The sequence below is a fragment of the Bradysia coprophila genome (assembly GCF_014529535.1).
Source record: "Bradysia coprophila strain Holo2 chromosome IV unlocalized genomic scaffold, BU_Bcop_v1 contig_106, whole genome shotgun sequence".
Lineage (NCBI taxonomy): Eukaryota > Metazoa > Arthropoda > Insecta > Diptera > Sciaridae > Bradysia > Bradysia coprophila.
The window spans coordinates 2,050,064-2,069,210 of record NW_023503372.1 but is presented as its reverse complement, the minus strand read 5'-3'; the positions used below and the strand labels follow the sequence as shown (position 1 = coordinate 2,069,210).

Below are 19,147 nucleotides of genomic sequence, written 5' to 3'. Positions count from 1 at the left end.
TCTCAGGATAAGTGGGTCGAGTACCTAGGTTGCCACTGACCGGCTCTTAGTTAGCAGTCTTACTGATATTACATTTATCCGATTTCGAATAGATTAAGTTTAGTTCGCTTCTTCTGCTTCTTTAGCTCGCTTGGTTTGTGTTTATTACGTAGGTGGAAGCACGGATTTTGAGGGGTTATATCAGAACCCACCGATAACCAGTGAGTTGACAAACGAATATAGCGAGAACTAATTTCTTACTCGATTGGGATCGTAAGTTATTGTCTCAGATGTGACACATCTCAGAAGAAATCAAATTTTCTGCCGTGATGTCCCTGCCAGTTTTAAGTCTCCTTCTCCACTAAAAGTTGAGGTTGAGAATAAAGTTTATCGGTCAAACCCTTCTGAAAATACAAACTTACTACGAAAATGGATGTAGTGAATCGTGAGCTAGCTATTTATCTTAAGTGTAAGAATAACTTTCCAGCCTCCAGGCATTTACTATTTTCTTACCATTTCAGTTACTGTTGGAACATTTGGAATGTCTAGTATCTCGGCATGAACGCTCGTTACGAATGACAGTTGTGAAGCGCCAAGCGGCAGCACAAAGCGGTGTCTCCAGTGAAGTGGAAGTTCTGAAAGCGCTGAAAAGTTTATTCGAACACCATAAAGCATTAGATGAAAAGGTATGTATAAGACAAGACGTGTACTCGCTACATGAAGTTTACCGCTGGTGTTCGACCGAAAAGTCATTAACAATAATTTTGCTATTGAATAGGTGCGCGAGCGATTGCGAGTATCATTAGAGAAAAATACAGCCTTAGAAGAAGAATTAAGTACAACCAAAGAAGAGGTAAGCCGTCAATTAGCTTATTTTGTTACGACAAACTTTCATAAAATAACATTTCCGTCGACATAATAAACCTTGTTGATGAATCAATACAACAACAAAATCTGTCAGAAGTTTTGTGTGATGAGCATAACTTTTCCGAGGCTAAACATTGATGGAACCTTTTCGGAAAGTAATAAAAAGCTCTCAACGAAAAAACTTGACAAAATATTGACTGAAATTTCCATAATGGAAAACTTGCTTAACCCTTTCGGGGATATTGTATGTGAACAACATTTTGTATACACCAACTACAATACACAGACAAGACGACAAATTGCCATTTCCTATTTCGTTTATTGGCTTATTTCATATTTAACAACATCTTTTCACAGTTACAACAATTCAAATCCGGTGCAATTCAACTGTCGAACCAAGATGGTACGAAGGAAAATGGAGATGGTGAAAAGGTAATGATTCTGAATACGTTTAATTCGATTAGTTTGTCGTATTAATTTATTGTTATCCGCATCGGATACGATTGAACAGACTGGTCAAGGTCTCAATGGTGAAAGTCAAGAAACGGTGGATTATGCTGGCAAAACGCATGAATTACAGACAATCATTGAGAAACAAGTAATTTCCCTCAACAAAAGTTCGATTGATTTTTGCCGATCAAACAATTTCCTTTTTCTCGATTAGACCTCCGAACTATCACAATGGCAACGTCGAGTGTCGGATTTGAATAATAAAATCAGCGAGCTGGAAGACAATTTGTCGAAACATCAGAAAGAATTCGGTAAAGCACAGGAACATTGCGTTAAATTGCAGCGGGACTTGCGTGAAAATGTCGCTCAAAAGGAAGACCAAGAGGAACGTATTGCCACACTGGAGAAACGTTACCTGCATGCTCAAAGGGAGTCAACGTCACTTCACGATTTGAATGAGAAATTGGAGCAGGAACTGAGACACAAAGAGGCTCAGCTAAAGGTTTGGGGACATTTTCGGTTTTCTTTGAGAGTGACCAAATCAATGTTTTCTTCGTCGTCTTTCATAGCTTCAAGATGAGAAAATCGCTGCCATTCAAGAGAAATTAGAATTATCGGAACAGAAGTTGGCTCAGTTGTCGAAATTACCTGAAATGGAAGAACAGTTGAAGGCTCGTATGGAAGCCCTCACGCAGGTAGGAACGCAGGTAGGCGGGGTCAAAAGATGTCTTTTTAACCGAAAGACAATCTTCACTATTTTTTTTCTATATTTAAAAAAAAAATTGAAAATAATTTATTGGAATTGTATTGATTGTATTGATTGTACGAAAGTTTCTATTTTTGTCGTTTGGTAATTCGTCGTAGTCAATGTTGAAACAGATATATGGTACTAAGTCTAAGTATACTAATTTGTCAAAATTGCAATCTGTTGAAGTGGGAAATGAAAGCGATTGTATTGTTTCGACGGCGCAACGGAAGAAATTTAGTCAGAGGAGTCAGGACCATGGTTACTTTATATCTATACTGAGTTATCGCGACCTTTCGATTATTTATTCTTTGCGTAATGAGCCTCTTAAATTAAAAAAATAATTGCGAAACCAGACTGAATGCGATGCTCCGTATATACCCTTTGTTAACAAATTGACGTAACATTTAATTCTCTGTAGGGATTCTTTTGAAAAACAGCCTACCGAAATCGGACGCATTTTCCAGTGGAATTTTTTATATGTGCCTTGAAAGGTATTCGACCCTAGAAGCCAAAACCACTTTCAAAAAAATTCTTCGACGTTTGTGTGGCTGGTGAAAGGTGATCAAAAACCGAAAACTTGCACTTTTCTTACAAAAATTTCTCCAGTTTCACGAGCCGTATATGGTCGTGTGGGGTGTCATTAGAAAGGTGATTACACGTACTATTGAGTCGAATGAGGACTTATTGTGTTTAAAATTCATCGACACTGAAATCTGTGTAGTTAAAGTTTTCAACCGAAGACTTACCCTGTTCACAAAACGTATATGGTCGTGTAGGGTTTCATTTGACAGGTAATTTAATGTGCTTTTGGGCCAAATAGGTGGTTATGTGGTTTGGATGCATCTACGATGAAATAGAAGTTGAAATGTTTAGGTGTATATATTTCATCATAGATGCATCCAAACTTCATAAGACCCTATTTGGCAGTATAGTAACTCGCCTCTATGTCTGATGTGGTTCCACTTTATTACTCTCAATCGTGAGTAATGGAAAAGGGCCGAATAACTAGAATCGTGACCCATAGTAGCACTGGCTTATCAGGGCCTACTACTGGTAATAATTTACCGAATTCACTGGTAAAAGTTCTGGTAAGTCTTCAGAAATTAGGCCCTGTTGGGGAGTACAAGCTGCATGATTTCAGTGTACAGTTCAGTACTATTTTTCGCATAATTACCTAGACTAGAAAGTAAGTCCAGTCCTCGTACGTTTGCATAAAATTGTGTCTATGTAATGTGCAGGGTGACCAAATCCACCAAATCTTATAGGATTAAATATGTACTTTATGTGAAGTGAGACACTCATTGAACTCATATCTCTTGAACATTGGTGTAACTCAATGGAAGTCAATTGTGTAATTTAAGGACAACTGACTAACTAACTATTAAACAACTGTAAATAAGATACGGGGGTATCGCTGTCAAACACTAACAATTCAATTGCTTGATTTCGACAGATTAAATATTTGATTAGCCACACAAACTGGTTAATCATTATTATGGAACATGTTGGCTTTAAATGTTTTTTTTTCTTAATATTTAGAAGTTTTCTTACAATACACACCGAAATGGACCAAAATTTTTATTCTTTGGAAAATTAATTATTTTATGTCAAACAACACAGAGCAAAAAATCTTAAATTTTTGCCACAATCGTTTTCTAAAAAGATTTATTTTAGTTTTTTATTCCAGTCTTTATCACGAATCAATTAAATTGAACATCTTAAATTGACACCTGCACTACTCTTTTTCTATACTCAATTATTGTATTTTATACAAATTTGATTTTTTTTCGTTTTTTCTTGTTTTAAATTTCGTTAACCGCATTTTGTGCTCTACAATTAACAATTTTTAATTAACGATCTTGCTTAAAACACCTTTCACGGACGGCAAGCATATATTGCAAGACAGTTATCGAATCTACTACTTCATTTGATCTAAACATTTCCAGTAGATTGATGAGAATCTCTTACTTCATGTGTTTTTAAATGTCGTTTGACATTTAAGACGACGTTAGATAGAGCTGAGTTATTTATCTCTGGCGTCGTTGTTGATAACAGATGATAAAGCCGTCCATAAAAGGCGACTCAGTTGGAATCCAATCGACGCTATTCATTCCACATGCATTACCAACGTTATGACATTTACGTATGTATTTGTATTATAAAGTGCAAATCGTATGTGGAATGTAACTTCTTATAATTCTCCCACCGTATGTTTGTCGGTGTTTGAAGTCTCATTGTTTCTGAACACTAATGACGATTGCAGATACTAAACAAGATTTCGACAGTAATTTGAAGTGATATTGTTGTTCATTGTTTCTCACATCTATTGCTGTTAGAGGTTTGCTCCAATGTTTCAGCTACCCAGCAAAACTACCTTTTCAAAATGGAAGACATTGTGAAAGTAACAACGTACATTCAAACTGAAGACTTACTGAATGCATTCTCGACAATTCTTTGAAGATATTTCACAGAAATTATAAACAAGTCGAATAATAAGTGGTTGGTTAGATACACCGAGAGTTTTAAGAATTGACGAATCGATTCACGTTTACAATATGTCTTTGCTTACCTTTCTCGACTAAATTTCCTTTTTTAAGTAGCTGTCGAGTTATCTCCATTTATAATTTTCATCGATAACACTATGTTAACAAACCAATTCTGCATGTTTTTATACCGCCGAGTTATTCTTTGTTCGCGATATATGTCCATGTGTGGTATTGGTCTCGAGTGAGTCCACAATGTAATTCGTTTTGATTTGTTTGCTTCCATTAATGTTAATGACAACAATTGATCCTCCTTAGATTCGTTGCATTTTCCTAACTAATTTAGCAACTAAGCTAAGAACTCGAAAAATACTCTGACGATTTAATATTCCGAGTTGTTTTTTCTTTCAAAATATTTTTGTCGTTTCTAACATTCCTAGCATGTCCATTATTGGTTCCTTTATCAACTCGCTTGTTTTTATCTCGATTTTGATTTTGTTGATTGTTTTTAATGGCATCCCCTCTCTTACGGCGAATAGTCCTTCATCAAATTTATCACATTTACAGGCTCAAGAGCGTCACGGTTCGGCAGAAGATCGCATTTCACGATTGGAAACGAATTTGGACGAGAAAAATGCCGAAGTGATGCGATTGAATCAACGGTTGAAAATGAACGAGGAGCACAATTCTCGTCTATCGTCGACGGTGGACAAACTGCTGTCCGAGTCGAATGACCGGTTGCAGGTCCATTTGAAAGAGCGTATGCACGCGCTGGACGAGAAGAATGTTCTGACGCAGGAATTAGAGAAGGCACGCAAATTGGCCGAAGAATTGCACCAAGAGAAGGGCGACATCATGAAAGAATTGTCAAAGACTAGACTCGAAATAGAGAATTTCAAAAGACAAATGTTGCAGCAAGTACGTTCACCTATTCGATTCAGCGAAAAGAACAATTTTTGGTTGACCGACAATTCGAAATATTTACAGGAAATTGCGTTCAACATTCAACAGACTGAAGCTTTAACACGTAGTTTATCTCCAAGCAATGCTGAACAGTCGAATTTTTCAAGGAGTGCTTCACACACCAGTTTCGATACACAATCACTGCGACGAAACAAACAAAGACTGGAAGAGGAACAAGCTTATGCCAGAAGCTTAGCCGAACAGGTAAGATTTTTGATTCGCCCAACCTAACGAAGCGAAAATGTAACCGCAAAAAAAATTGTTTTTAGGAATGGGGCAAAATGCAACAGGCACACGTACTGGCTAACGTTCAGCAAGGATTCGATGTTTCTGGCGGTGTCGATGGCGACGATGCGGAGAGTCTTTTCAGTACGGGCGAAATGATGTCGCCCAGCGGTCATACCGACGCTCAAACATTGGCCATGATGCTTCAGGAACAATTGGACGCCATCAACAACGAGATACGGCTGATCCAGGAGGAAAAGCAATCAACCGAAGCTCGGGCTGAAGAACTAGAATCACGTGTCGGAAGCTTGGAACACATGAACCTGTTAGCACGTGGACGGTCGATAGACCGACAGAGTCCACCGTTAAGTGGTCGCAGTACGCCAAACAGTCCGAACAGAGATTATTTACACAAATATCATACGGTCAGTACACGCCAGCTTACTAATTACTAAAGATCTTAATATTTCCGTGGTGGTTGTGTTCTTTGTTCGTTAAAATAAGTTTTTAGAAAAACCCGAAGAAAAAAATCGAAGCTGAGAATGCTTCACAAATTGTTATTTTGAGCCAACCGAGTGAATGTCGTTGACCAAAAAAGATTCTCGTTCATAATAATTGCGCTGCTTGTTTCACATTATACGAGCTGCAATCGACCATCAAATTTTTATGTTTTATTTCTTTTTTGCAATGTTTGTGTTGTGTTGAATGAATTTCCCAGAAAAGAAATTGATTTTTTGTTCTTTCGTTTAAAACTAAATTCGAACAACTTCATTAATGTAGGCGCCTGCCTCAATGTCACCAGCACATATTCATCAGTACGCGGCCTCGATTAGTCCAGGCCAGTTATCCGAATCTCTTCCTTCTAGTCAGGTGAATTTGAATGAAAATTTTATTTTTTGTTAAGAATAAAAATTTGCAAAACAGAACTGACACAACATAGAGACCCTGTCGCTGAATTGAATTAAAATTCCTCGTCGTTGGTTTATTGTTCCTAATTTATTTGTTCCATTTGCTTCGCATGCATAACACATTTTTGTTTGCACTTTTTTTTCTAGTATAGTGGCACATCCAAACGTGTGTCCACAGTAACATTTTTCTGTTCGTAATTGCATATGCCGCACACGTCTTTTTAGCTGACAGAAAATACTTCATAAGCTTACACTTTTACGGACGGCTAGATTTAGTATCATCAATCTATTGGAAAAACTTAGATCGTCTTAAGTATACATAATCCATAGATATTCTAATGACATTCTGGCCGTCTGTAAAAGACAACCCGACTTACAAAAACAACTCAAAAATACATTTTCCATTGAAGTAAAAAGACAATCAACGACAATCAGAACCCAACTTTATCGCAAGCAGAGAATTATACTTTCCGGTCATACATTATCTGCTGCCAGGCCCGAACTGACCATGTGGGCTAATCGGGCAAATCCTAATGCACCATTGCATTTTTTACTTAAAATTCCCATACCCTGACCGAGTAGAATTTCTGCTGTTCAAGTAGAACGTCTGACTCGCCTTTTTGTAGCCAATACAGGCCTGTCTCTATTCTTACAAATTCGTTACAGTCGGTTCATATTGAAAGTATCGATCGATTGCATCCATCGCCCAGTGGGCTTATTGATAGCCGGTGCAGCACTGGTTGCCGTCTCAATATTTTCAGGTCTCAACAAAAAACTCGACCTGAATCTGCTGAACTTTCAGGTAACCTGTCAGATTTCAGGTCAGATTTAATCTGATTACTATTTACGGTTGTCAGAGCATTTTATCTCAGATCAAAATCGATCATTTAAGATTCAGGTCCAGCTGTTTTCTGGACAGATTCATGCAAAATTGACCTGAGCCTTATCATAACAGACACTCTGCTTTCACAAAATATTGCGTTCCGCTGGTTCTCCCATCTAAATGTTTTATTCACTAATGGCCGCGTGATTCCTTTCTTTTCTGTCCTCGGGTAGTCCTACTTCTTCGATTTGTGGTTTTACTTCAATTTCCGATAGTCTGTTCAAATCAAAAAATCTCTCCTCGAGGCTCGAACCTCGAACTGCGGAGAGGCATCAGTCGGGGGCAGAAGCATTGATTGTCTTTTTACTAAAAGATACTTTTGGAAAGTATCATTCCGACAATTTTATTTTTTGTTGCATTGAACACACAACACTAACACTCACCACAAACAAATGTCATTTTTGTCTTTCAATCGTCGATTTTTTCTGAACAAATATTCTATCTGTTCCATCGAATAGCTTAACCTACCCGCACTATCAGCTGACGTATCACGTGACGAGCTTCATGGTATGTCGTTAGGAGACTCAAGTTCTGGCGGAGCAGCCTCACCACTGACTGCAAGATCAATACGGTTAGAACGAGTCGCTCAAGCTTTAGCTCACAGTCAAGAAGAGCTAAGACGGTAAGTTTCGTTTTTTTTTACAAATTTCACAATTTGTCGAACTAACAAACCACATCCCATCGAATTGCATCGAAATTAATTTGCCCGATAAATATTCCTTTCTTAACGCTGCCTGGCAGACGCTCAATGGGGCTTTCGCCTAGCCAAGGACACAACAATCTAAGGTTATATCATACAACACCTTATTACCACAGCCATAGGTTAGACGACACAAAACACAATTTACACTTTTTACACAAATTACAGAATAATTCCAACAGCAAGTGCTCTCGAACGAATAACCGCCAAAGCAAACGACAGCGTAGTCCGAAAAGTTTTCGATTTTCCGCTGAACGACCGAGATATCTGTTTGAACAGCGCGATGGTTTGCACAAAAGTCAACCGAATATTAAGCTTTATCATTCGGACAGTAGTCTATGTCGGTCCAATGAACGATACTTGCGCAAATCGTTTCCATTGTTGTCCAATTTACCGTTTATCAACCGAGATGCGTCGATAGTATTGATAAATCACTCGCCATTCGGTCTAAGGGATCCGCGTTTCGGAATTTTTCATCATTGTTCGCAGTCTGTTTCTTATTTCTGACGGCTCTGATCGGCACTAATAGTTTACTATTTTCGGTTGAATTTATCGGTAGGGATAGTCGTAGACGAATCCTTGTATCATTTCGCTTGTTTCGAGTCTTTTGTCTTCCTGGCACGTCATCAGAGGTTTTGATAGTCAAATATTTTACCGAACCTTTATTTGACTCGGCTCAAAGCTAACTGTAAACCTGTACTAAATTTGGATTAGCTTACTAACTAGTTTATCATCTGATATGGTATATTGTGATCTTTAAAATGGTCCTGTCTTCAGAACTATCCATTTCCACAAAAGTCTCCTCCTTACCAACGGATTGGCCATCACTATAATGATTGTCTCAATTATCTCCCACAAAGTTTCAACCTCGAAACGTTTTTAACTTTGGGTCTTTTAAAAGAATCAAAAAAAACCCTTTTGTAGACGGCAAGCATATCAGTCGGATCTAGTACTTCATTTGATGTAACTGTTTTCAAATCTTTTACTTCATTTTTGTTGAACATGCTTTTTGCTATATAAGACCGCATTAGTCAGAGCTTGTTGCTCACTTCTGCAGTCTTTATCGATAACAGATGGTAGTACGATGATGAATAATAGGACAATTTCAGATCATTTTGTAGATAGGTACAACAGTATATGTAAATAAAAGGATTGTTGGTCGATGTTAGTGATTTTTCTAATGCACATGACTTTGCTACCGTAAAGACTTTCTGTTAAGAAAATTGTAATTGAGTTTCAGGCTCAAATATCAGGTTGAATATGTCTTTGAGTTTTAGCCTCACATTTTACTGTAGCAGAGTTATAGGCAAGGGAAAGACAATGATAGCGACCAGCAACCAATTCATTGGTTGAATTGAGTCCGCCCACCGCCCACAAATTAACAATGTGCGGATTAGTTTTAAATTTCTCAGTTTCACAATGATTCACCAAGAGAAACCTATTTACAGAAAACACACGAGACAAACTAAACGAATTATTTGTGTACGATTTAGTTTAAAAATTTTTATGGAGAATGATTTTTGTTACTTTTGTTTATAAAAAGATTTTACAGAAATAAAGTCACCGTTCACATCCACTGATACAAAATGTGCATGTCTTTCAATTTCGTTTCAATTCAATATTTCAATTTTATTTGCTACATTCAAACTCCAACCGCTTATGTTTAGAGTACAAATTGCTTTTAAGTTCAAACATAATACAAAACAAACCCATTAGCACCCATTAGTTTGCGTCGCTAAAAAGTAATCGGCCAATCCTAACCCTCCCCTTTTTTCGAACAATTTTTACAAACAGAGTTGGCAATTCCAATTACGCCCCATCACCACTAAGCTCACGGCACGGTAGTCAGGAGTCGTTGCGGCATTACAGTACAATGGGTTCGATGAGTATGTTACAAACACCAACGTCGAGTAGCCGAGATGCAGCTGCTGCCGCACAAAAGAAGAAAGGACTCAAATCGAGCTTGGGACGATTTTTCAGTAAAAAGGAAAAGGTATGCATAGCGTCTGCGTTCCCACAGTAACTTCCCCACAGTGTGTAACACCGATTTCTTTCCAATATCAGGTCAAAGGCGTCAAGGACTCAATGCCAGACGGATCCGCTAGCATGATGTCGATGAGTGGTTTATCAATAGCTATGAGCGATGTCGACTCCAACTACGATACAGTAAGCATATCAGGTGGGCGTAGCAGTAAAATGTCTTCGGTGGATTATGGGCGACAGAAAAAGAAGGAGCATGACTATCGTCACGATCTGTTGGGCGAAGCTATGAAAGCCGGTACACCGTTCGCTTTATGGAATGGACCGACAATTGTTGCTTGGCTGGAATTGTGGGTAGGAATGCCCGCTTGGTATGTGGCAGCGTGTCGAGCAAACGTAAAGTCAGGCGCTATTATGAGTGCACTCAGTGATACGGAAATTCAAAGAGAAATTGGCATCAGCAATCCGTTACATAGATTAAAACTTCGTCTTGCCATACAAGAAATGGTGTCATTAACTTCTCCATCGGCACCACAAACAACGCGCACAACTCTTGCCTTCGGTAATGAAAAACGTCATTTAACGTCGAAACTGGTGGGCTTCATGTTCATTTCTTTCCTTTGCAGGTGACATGAACCACGAATGGATCGGCAACTATTGGCTTCCTAGTCTAGGCTTACCACAATATCGTACCACGTTTATGGAGTGTTTAGTTGACGCTCGAATGTTGGATCATTTAACGAAAAAAGACTTGCGGGGACAGTTGAAAATGGTTGACAGTTTTCATCGTACAAGTTTACAGTATGGCATATCGTGCTTAAAGCGATTGAATTACGATCGAGCTTCATTGGAAGAGCGAAGGAAGGCGTGCGAAAATTCCATATCCGATGTTTTAGTTTGGAGTAATGATCGATTGATCAGATGGATATCAAGTGTTGGGTGCAAGGTAAATAAAAGTTGTTCGATTGTTGCCACAGGCGGCTCTAAAGTGACTAATTTTTTTTAAAAGGAATATGGCAATAATTTACTGGAATCAGGTGTTCATGGAGCCTTAATTGCTTTAGATGAAAGTTTTGATGCTAATGCTATGGCCTTAGCCTTGCAGATTCCCACACAAAATACACAAGTAAGTGAGACAGGGCGTTAACAGTTCTTGGTTTTTCTCGTAACATTCTTTATGTCGTTCGACAAAGTTTTTTTTTTCGAACGTGCTACATTATACATGCTACACGCAAAATAGCATTTCGAGAGGTCACTTTGGTACATGGCCGATGATTCGGTGATCTTATCAGAAATGTCGTAGCATCCTTTTCAGTCCTAAATTAGGACTCCTAATTAATGGGTTGAAAGCACTGAGACGGCAAGTAATTAAAAATGAAAGTCGAAGTCAAGTCTCCCAAGAAATCAGTTCATTATAAAAAAATCAATCGGCTTCAAATGCGCTCTGTCTCTTACAGAGAAATTTGCCATAAAGCAGCTTGAAGTTGCTGAGGGGACATCCATAAAGGACGTCCACAATTCAGTGTTGCCATACAGGACTTAATCGTGGATTAACCTTCATGTATTTCTGAAGTATCAAATGTATGACCACCCCTTCAAACATCTCCGTAAATGGAGTAAGAGCATAAAATTAACTTCGAAGAGTGTGTACTTCTCGAGTTATGACTCTGTCTGACAACACTGACGAAGTACTGAAGTCAGTGAACCGATTGATCTCTTGATTCTCTGGTTATTGTGAAGGAAACATTATCCTCATGCCAGTGGTCGATTTCTTCAGTTGTTATATACTGCAACCTTATGAGCTACCTTAAGAAAGTATATCAGTGTATACCGTATATGTGTAAATGCAGTCACTGCAGCCCAAAGAAAACATCATTCTGGTTTGGTTTTGCAAAATAAGGAATCGGATGAGTTTAAAATTCTTATAATCTGCTCATAACCGAAAGAATCGGATAAGAGTTTTTTGTGCATACTTTTCCCTAAATTTTATTTTGAGAACGAAGACTGAGTGGGTCGTTTATTCACCTTGCTTTACCCAATTTTCGAATCAAATTTCAGGCTCGTCAAAATCTTGAACTGGAATTTACAAGTCTACTTCAAATGGCAACCGATCGTCGACCGGAAACTGAACAATTGAATAAATCCTGATCAAACGCAAGCCTCAGCACTCTAAGTGATGAGTAAAATTGTGAAAAATCCAAAAATGTGAAGAAGAAGAAAGAAAGAAAATTTGTTTCCTAAATTAGCATATCTTCGGGACGGTAAAGTGGATTCGATTTCTTTTTCGTTTTTTTTTTTTTGAATATGCTGCAACCAAAAGTAATTTTTCACAAAAGGAAAACTGAAAACTAAAAATTGAAAAGTTTTTATTTGTTTAACAAAAAATGGTAAAAAGTGTAAAAGTATTACTCCTACCCCAAGTTCCCAGTGGTGTTTTTATTTAATAAAAAAAAGTAAAAAAAAGTGACGATAACCAATAAACAGAACGGAAGAAACTTTGTTTTTGTTTGAAAACTGCTTCATGCGCTATTTACATATCAAGGCTTTATATAATTGCATTATGATAATATATATACTGTTCAACATCCATACGAAAAAAAATAGCAGCTAAGGAAAAGAGAGAAAAACGGCGAAACGCAACATTATCACAAAATGAATTTTCATCTTTTTTTTTAAGAAAAGAAAATTGGAGAAAAAAAAATTGACAATTTAAGAGAGGAAAGTTAAATGAGTTATTGAGAAGAAGAAGGAAAAACATAAAAATTAAAAAGCTTTAACAAAATGGAAATTAATTTACAATTTTTAAACTAAGAAAAATTTGATGTGACATTTTTGCGGACGATTTTTTTTTTTGATAAATTTAAAATGAAACTTGAATAACACACAAAACATAAACAAAATGAATTAAAAAAAAGCGATAAAAAACCAAACCAGTCAACCAACCAATCAGCTTCTTTTTCCGACTCGATAAAAAGTTTTTGATTTCAAATTTTCGAGTAAATTGATCAGTATTACAAAACAAAATGAAATGTTTACACAATGGTAGTCAAGAAATATCCAATAAAATCGAACATTTCGGATGGGACAAATTGTTTTTCTTTTTTGTACAAAATGAATTTAATAAAAAGAATGTTAAAAAATAAACAAAAAAAAACCTTAGAGAAGATGATGATAAACGTTTTTAGCGGTAGCAATATACTGCCCCCCCCCATAATTCAGTGTTTAGATAAATGATAAAATTGAAAGAAAAAGGAAGAAAAGCAAAGGAAAATAATAAAAAAAATAATTTAAATGAAAAATAGAGTAAATTGTGTAATTTAATAAAAAAAATTGAAAATAAAAAAAAAATATTGAACCGAGCGCGGTGGGTAGAGGTTATAGTATATAAAAATAAAATTATTATACAGGTTAAGAAATGGAATGGAAAATTTCTTTCTTAAATATACCAAAAGTTACATTTTAGTCTTTTTTTATAGATATTTTTTGCCAGAGAGTCCACAATGTTATTTTGTTTTTAATTTCCTTGTTTGTTTGTATAAAAACATGCCACGGTCTCCCTGAAATGAATTTGATTGTAAATTTTTGCACATGAGATCTCTTCACTCATTCGCCCCTTTCTGGGTCATAAAGTTTGTTCGAACAGTAGGAAGGCGTGACGGGCGACCCAAAAAAAAAGCCAAATCGAGTAGTCTTATATGCAAAACTTTTCAATCAAAATCTTTTCTTCGGCACCGTGATGGAATAGAACTAGGGACATAAAGTTCAAAAATCCAGTTGTCGTTCGAGATGAAACTGAGATCATGCTCGGTAACTGGTCTTATTCAATGGTCTTGTAATATGGAATTCGGTATGACTTTGAGTCGCACGTCCCGGCCTTTCCGTTGCACATATGGGTGCAACAGAAGTTAACGTATATATTCAAGGTTAAGTGGCCGATCAAGTTAACTTCAGATTGAATCTAGTCAACTTCAGGCGATAGAAAGAGTTAGAAATTTAATGTTTGCATACATTTCCTACCGATTAATTATCAAAAACATGAAGAATATTTCCACCATCTCAGAAACAAGGTAGTGAATTGCAAACGACGGATCGTTGATCTGTGTTTCTGATTTTCTAGTAGAAGCCTTCCCTAATCTCAAAACCTTATCTAAACTACTCTGTCACCTTCGATCTATACTGCCGATATTTCATACAATTCGATTCAACTAATTTTGCCAGACCACAGATTAGTGACGAGCATTATTTACGAGGTGAATAAAAGCACACGAAATATCAAATCAGCTTTTCATCCCTAGTTATGTACAGGATTTTACATGTTAAAAGTGTCGTAATAAGTGCTTGACTTATACGAAAAAGGCGGTTTTCGACGCAACGAGCATGTAAAAAATAAAATAAAATCGACTGGAAGCTGGCGTGCATATTTATCACTCATTTTAGACTATAGACTACCTAAGACCTAAAAGCCTTGTTCTAGGCATTTTCCGTTTCTGAAACGATGCGATGATGAGGCTAGTATAGTCAACAAAAAAAAAGGATGAGATAGCATAAGTTTCAAATTGTGGTCGTATGAGCGACTGATACGCATGTCGGCTGGCAGGCCATTATTTTTTTATTTGATTTTTTTTTTGTTAAAGATTTTTGTTTTGTGGTGGGATAACGATCATGAAGGTCATGAAGACGTTATTTATGAACACGAAAATGATGAAATGAAAAAAACCAATTTAAAAATAAATTAATTAAAAAAGAAACAAGAAGAAGAATAAAGATTAAATGTTGTAAAATAAAGATAAAGTACCAAAATACGCTTTTAATTTAGTCACCCTTCGCATAATAAAACAAACAAACAAAAAAAAAACAAAAAAATAGGTAAAAAGAAGTGAAGAAGAGAACAATACTAAAACATAGTACTTAAAACTGCGCGGATCCACACATCGTAAAAGAGAATAAGAGAACTTTTATGGCGAAAAGAATTTTTTTTTATTTTTAATTTCTCTCCACTCGAACCGATGACTTCTACTTTTAGACACATTGACAAATCTACATCTATGAATTGTTTTGATGTTTTGGTGATGGCAAAAGAAACCAATAGCGAATTATAGTTGAATTTTAGACTAAAGGAAAATTTGTTAATTTAAAGAAAGTACAATTAAGCATTGATACCAGGACCGCACTTGAAACGCATTCGGGCGTTAGGTTTCAAAGGCGTCTAAAACAAAAGTGAAGGGCTCAAATGGTAGGCGAAAGGGGCGCCAATATTAGGAATTTTAAGCAACAAAGACTCATCGGGACTAGTCCATGTCACACCTGATTTATACCTATTAACAACATGATAGCCGTGCATATGAGAGAATGGAAATGTTTCGAGTGATTAAAATTTTACAAAATCCTGAAATCATCGATGAAATCACATGCAAAGATTTAGAGGGTTAAATTCCTGACTGATCTGAAGTTAGTTGGGTGCTTGAAGGACATTACACCTGAAAAATCCATAAAAACAATCCACAAATTCTTTTATAGGAGATACAAAGGAAGGCAGAGGAGGTCTAGGAATATTTGAAAATTTGAATTCCTTGAAGATGATCACGTTTGGCCGAAAAAGTGATTCACTTCAACAACAAATTTCTTTACTATTTTCGTCGACAGACATGATTTTTCCACAGACGTTGCTATGTCAAATCTATAAGTTTCTGTTGGATTCACAACCTAGACACCAATTCGGATGAAGGTTTGTTTGTTTTGACTCCTCACTGACATCCTTTTACGATGAATAATAAGATCAGTCTGGATCACTAGCTTAGCGTAATTTCCGCGCTACTCCTCGAAGTATGTGGCAAATACTCTCTGAGGAAAACTAGGCGCTTAACCGATATCTCGCCTAAATGTAGGCTGGACATAATGTACACATGCACACATGTTCATCGTATTTGGGTTACGTCAAATACACCGCAACTACCGAAATTATATAGGTTGAGTGAATCGTATAACGTTACCAGGACGCTAAAAAAGTTCCACGTGGAACAGGGCATTTCGTCATTTATCGACAGTGATGACTAAAATAAGCAGTGGATTCCATCTAATATAGAATTATATAGCGTAAAATCGTTGCCGAAACAAATTAAGTAAAAGATTTTGTGTGAGAAATCACAGGACAATGACATAAAATATTCAGTAAATATACTAATGATATGCTTGCGCTCTGTCGTAGGTTAATGAAACGATTGCCTCAGTCGTAAAACTAAATGTAAAATTATGTTGGAACAATAGTGGGGATAAACTAAACGAAAAACGATTACAATTTTCCACGGCGTCGGCGCTCGAACAATAATCTTTGTTTATGAATTTTTCCTGTGGCGGTTTAAATTTTCAGATTTGTATTAGAGCAACATGGGTGATGATGAGCTAGTTGTAATGTTAGTTCGATTTCCATTTCCGTTTTTTTTTTAATTTAATTTAATTCTGTTATTTCACGAAGGGAATACATTTCGCCTCGGTGACAATTGCACATCTACACAAATTTAGAGATATTACTAAAAATTAAATGAAAGTTTGTCTAGTCAGATGGAAACAACTTTTGTTTTATTTCCAACAAGCAACATTTTAACAATAATTTTTACAATAGTTTTTATATGAAAAAAGAAACATTTTTACAGGAAAGATTGAAAAATATTTAATTGATTATACCAAAACAAAGAAAAAAAAATGAAATGAAAAACCAAGAAACAATAAAGAAATTTCGATATTCTTATACAGCATTCATCCGCATCATCTTGACGAGTATCAAAACAGGAAACCATCAAACACACAACATTTTTCTCTGTATTTACTTACATAAACACAGTTCATGGAAATTATCCGAAAACTTTTTGCGCGTACATCGTTCAACAACGATACAACATCGTTGAATATTGTATTTTCCTGTTTTACTTTCCATAAACATCTGTTATCGACAACAACGACTGAGTAAACATTGTAAGTGTAAGCTCTGGTCTTATATAACATGTTTGTTTAAAACTAAAGAAGTAAAAGATTTCGAGTCAATACATAGATCAAAAGAAGTAACAGATTTGGATAATTATTCTTGTGATATATCGGATACAAGAAATTGTTAATACAACGCACCTCTCAGTACGTACCTTACAATATAAATCATCTATTGATTTGTTCGAACGATGAGTCTAATGTTTGTCGTTACTGACCTTAGCGTCACTTTGAATGGCACTCTCATTTCAATAAATTCGGATTTTTGCACTTTATTTATGTGTAAAACGTCACTTCTTTAATAGTCTTTTACATAATTAGGGATAAAAAGATGAATAGTTGAAGCCATATATGAAAGAGTGATATATGCGACAAAGTTGAATATTCGTGGCACGAAAAAACCTGTGTTGGTAAGACTGATTTTGAGCTAGTGTTGCATGAAGACAATCTAGCGTCATCTAGCGTAGCTTAATTTAACTATGAAATTTAACAAGTAACACTAGCTGAAAATCAGTGTGACCAACTGAGGTTTTTTTGGCCCATGTTTTTCTTCTACATGTCGTATATAGCTCCCTTTCATATAAGGTTGAAGCGAGGCGTGGCCGAAGTCAATAAACACACGAAAACGAAACTTTTTTGTTATCATGGTTTATGTAATGGATTTCGTATGCTGAGGTCGTCGAAATTAGTGCTTGACTTATAAAAATGCAAAATAAGAATAAAAATGAAAAACTTGGAATATTTTCTGATCAAGAATATAAACAGCATATGACTCAGCCGGAGGTTAATGAGTACAGTACAACTTTTTTTAATTGCTTTCAAACTTGTGGAACGATGTATAAGAATTTGGTTTTCCGTTTTAGGTAATTTTCCATGAACCTATACTTGCCTATGACATAGAAACCGATGAGAAAAGGAAATTTCACTTTTTTTGAAATTGTCTTTTTCTCTCGCTCACTCTCTTTCTGTTTCTTTCATTCAATAATATCAGATAAAAGACATTTGCATTCAGACCGGCTACGTCATCATTGATAAAGACGGATGTTACAAATGAAGTACAAGATTTTGTATCAATCGATCTGTTCACAGAAAATTGAGCAAAATAAGTAACAAGCTCGATATACTGTGGTGATTACGTTTGCCATCTGTAAAAGGACAAAAAAAACCATATTTACATCATATACCCATGCCCCCTGTAATCATCGTTTTTAGATCGCGTATACAATAGATTATGAATTGGTATATTTATAACAAACAAACAATAAATAAATTTAATTTATAAAAAAAATTATTTAAGTGAAACATTTATATAAAAAAAATGAAAATCCAACAAGTTATACATATAAAAAAAGGAAAAAAAAAGAAAAGAAAAAGGAAGAAAACCAATAACAACTTAATAGGATATACAAATACATTACATGTTAAAATGAATATTAAATTAAATTAAACAAAAATGATAACAAAAATTGAATAAAACAAAGAGTATAGCTGAAAGAAGTAATGTATGTAAAATAAAACCCAATATATTTAAAAGGAAAAAGGAAAAGAAATTAAAAAGAAAATTCATAAAAATGGAAACTATATAAAAATAATATTTATTATTATTGAAACTATTACAACTATTATTAAAATATAAACCAGAAACCCTATTAATATAAAAAATGCAAAAAAGGAAACAAAAACAAAAAATTATCCTGAATTATATATATATTATATTATACATTGCCATTTACTAAGATGAAAATTTGTAAATATTATGTCTAATGGAAACAACAAGATGAAACCTACAATAAACTGAATTAACTGAACAAAAAATTGAGCTGAAGGTATTTTTATTCAGTTGAACGAAACGGCTGCTATAGCTAGTTGTCAAATCTCTCCGTTTAATGGCCAGTGGGCCTGTTGTGCTTAAGCTCCTACTTATATACAGATCAATATAAATCGAACAATACTGCGGATATATCAAATAGAATATAGCTAACG

At 35.7% G+C, this 19,147-nt stretch overlaps 1 protein-coding gene across 7 annotated transcripts in view; it reads left to right on the top strand.

The window, feature by feature from the left end:
- The window catches only part of LOC119070821 (liprin-alpha-1), a 33,870-nt gene extending 18,548 nt beyond the window's left edge, over positions 1-15,322 (top strand). Inside the window, exons 3-19 of one of the 7 annotated variants that reach the window (XM_037175313.1) lie at positions 501-665; positions 758-832; positions 1,204-1,278; positions 1,358-1,444; positions 1,511-1,798; positions 1,866-1,991; positions 5,095-5,445; positions 5,515-5,694; positions 5,760-6,140; positions 6,496-6,585; positions 7,965-8,128; positions 8,248-8,328; positions 10,001-10,199; positions 10,271-10,748; positions 10,813-11,132; positions 11,196-11,312; positions 12,245-15,322. In XM_037175313.1, the coding sequence (XP_037031208.1) occupies positions 501-665; positions 758-832; positions 1,204-1,278; positions 1,358-1,444; positions 1,511-1,798; positions 1,866-1,991; positions 5,095-5,445; positions 5,515-5,694; positions 5,760-6,140; positions 6,496-6,585; positions 7,965-8,128; positions 8,248-8,328; positions 10,001-10,199; positions 10,271-10,748; positions 10,813-11,132; positions 11,196-11,312; positions 12,245-12,334 (3,267 nt within the window). In that variant the 3' untranslated portion in view covers positions 12,335-15,322. Of the gene's footprint in view, positions 1-500; positions 666-757; positions 833-1,203; positions 1,279-1,357; positions 1,445-1,510; positions 1,799-1,865; positions 2,004-5,094; positions 5,446-5,514; positions 5,695-5,759; positions 6,141-6,495; positions 6,586-7,964; positions 8,129-8,247; positions 8,329-10,000; positions 10,200-10,270; positions 10,749-10,812; positions 11,133-11,195; positions 11,313-12,244 lie in introns of all 7 variants that reach the window. The other 6 variants (XM_037175314.1, XM_037175312.1, XM_037175318.1 and 3 more) reach the window with 6 other exon arrangements.
- The last annotated feature ends 3,825 nt before the right edge of the window (positions 15,323-19,147 follow it).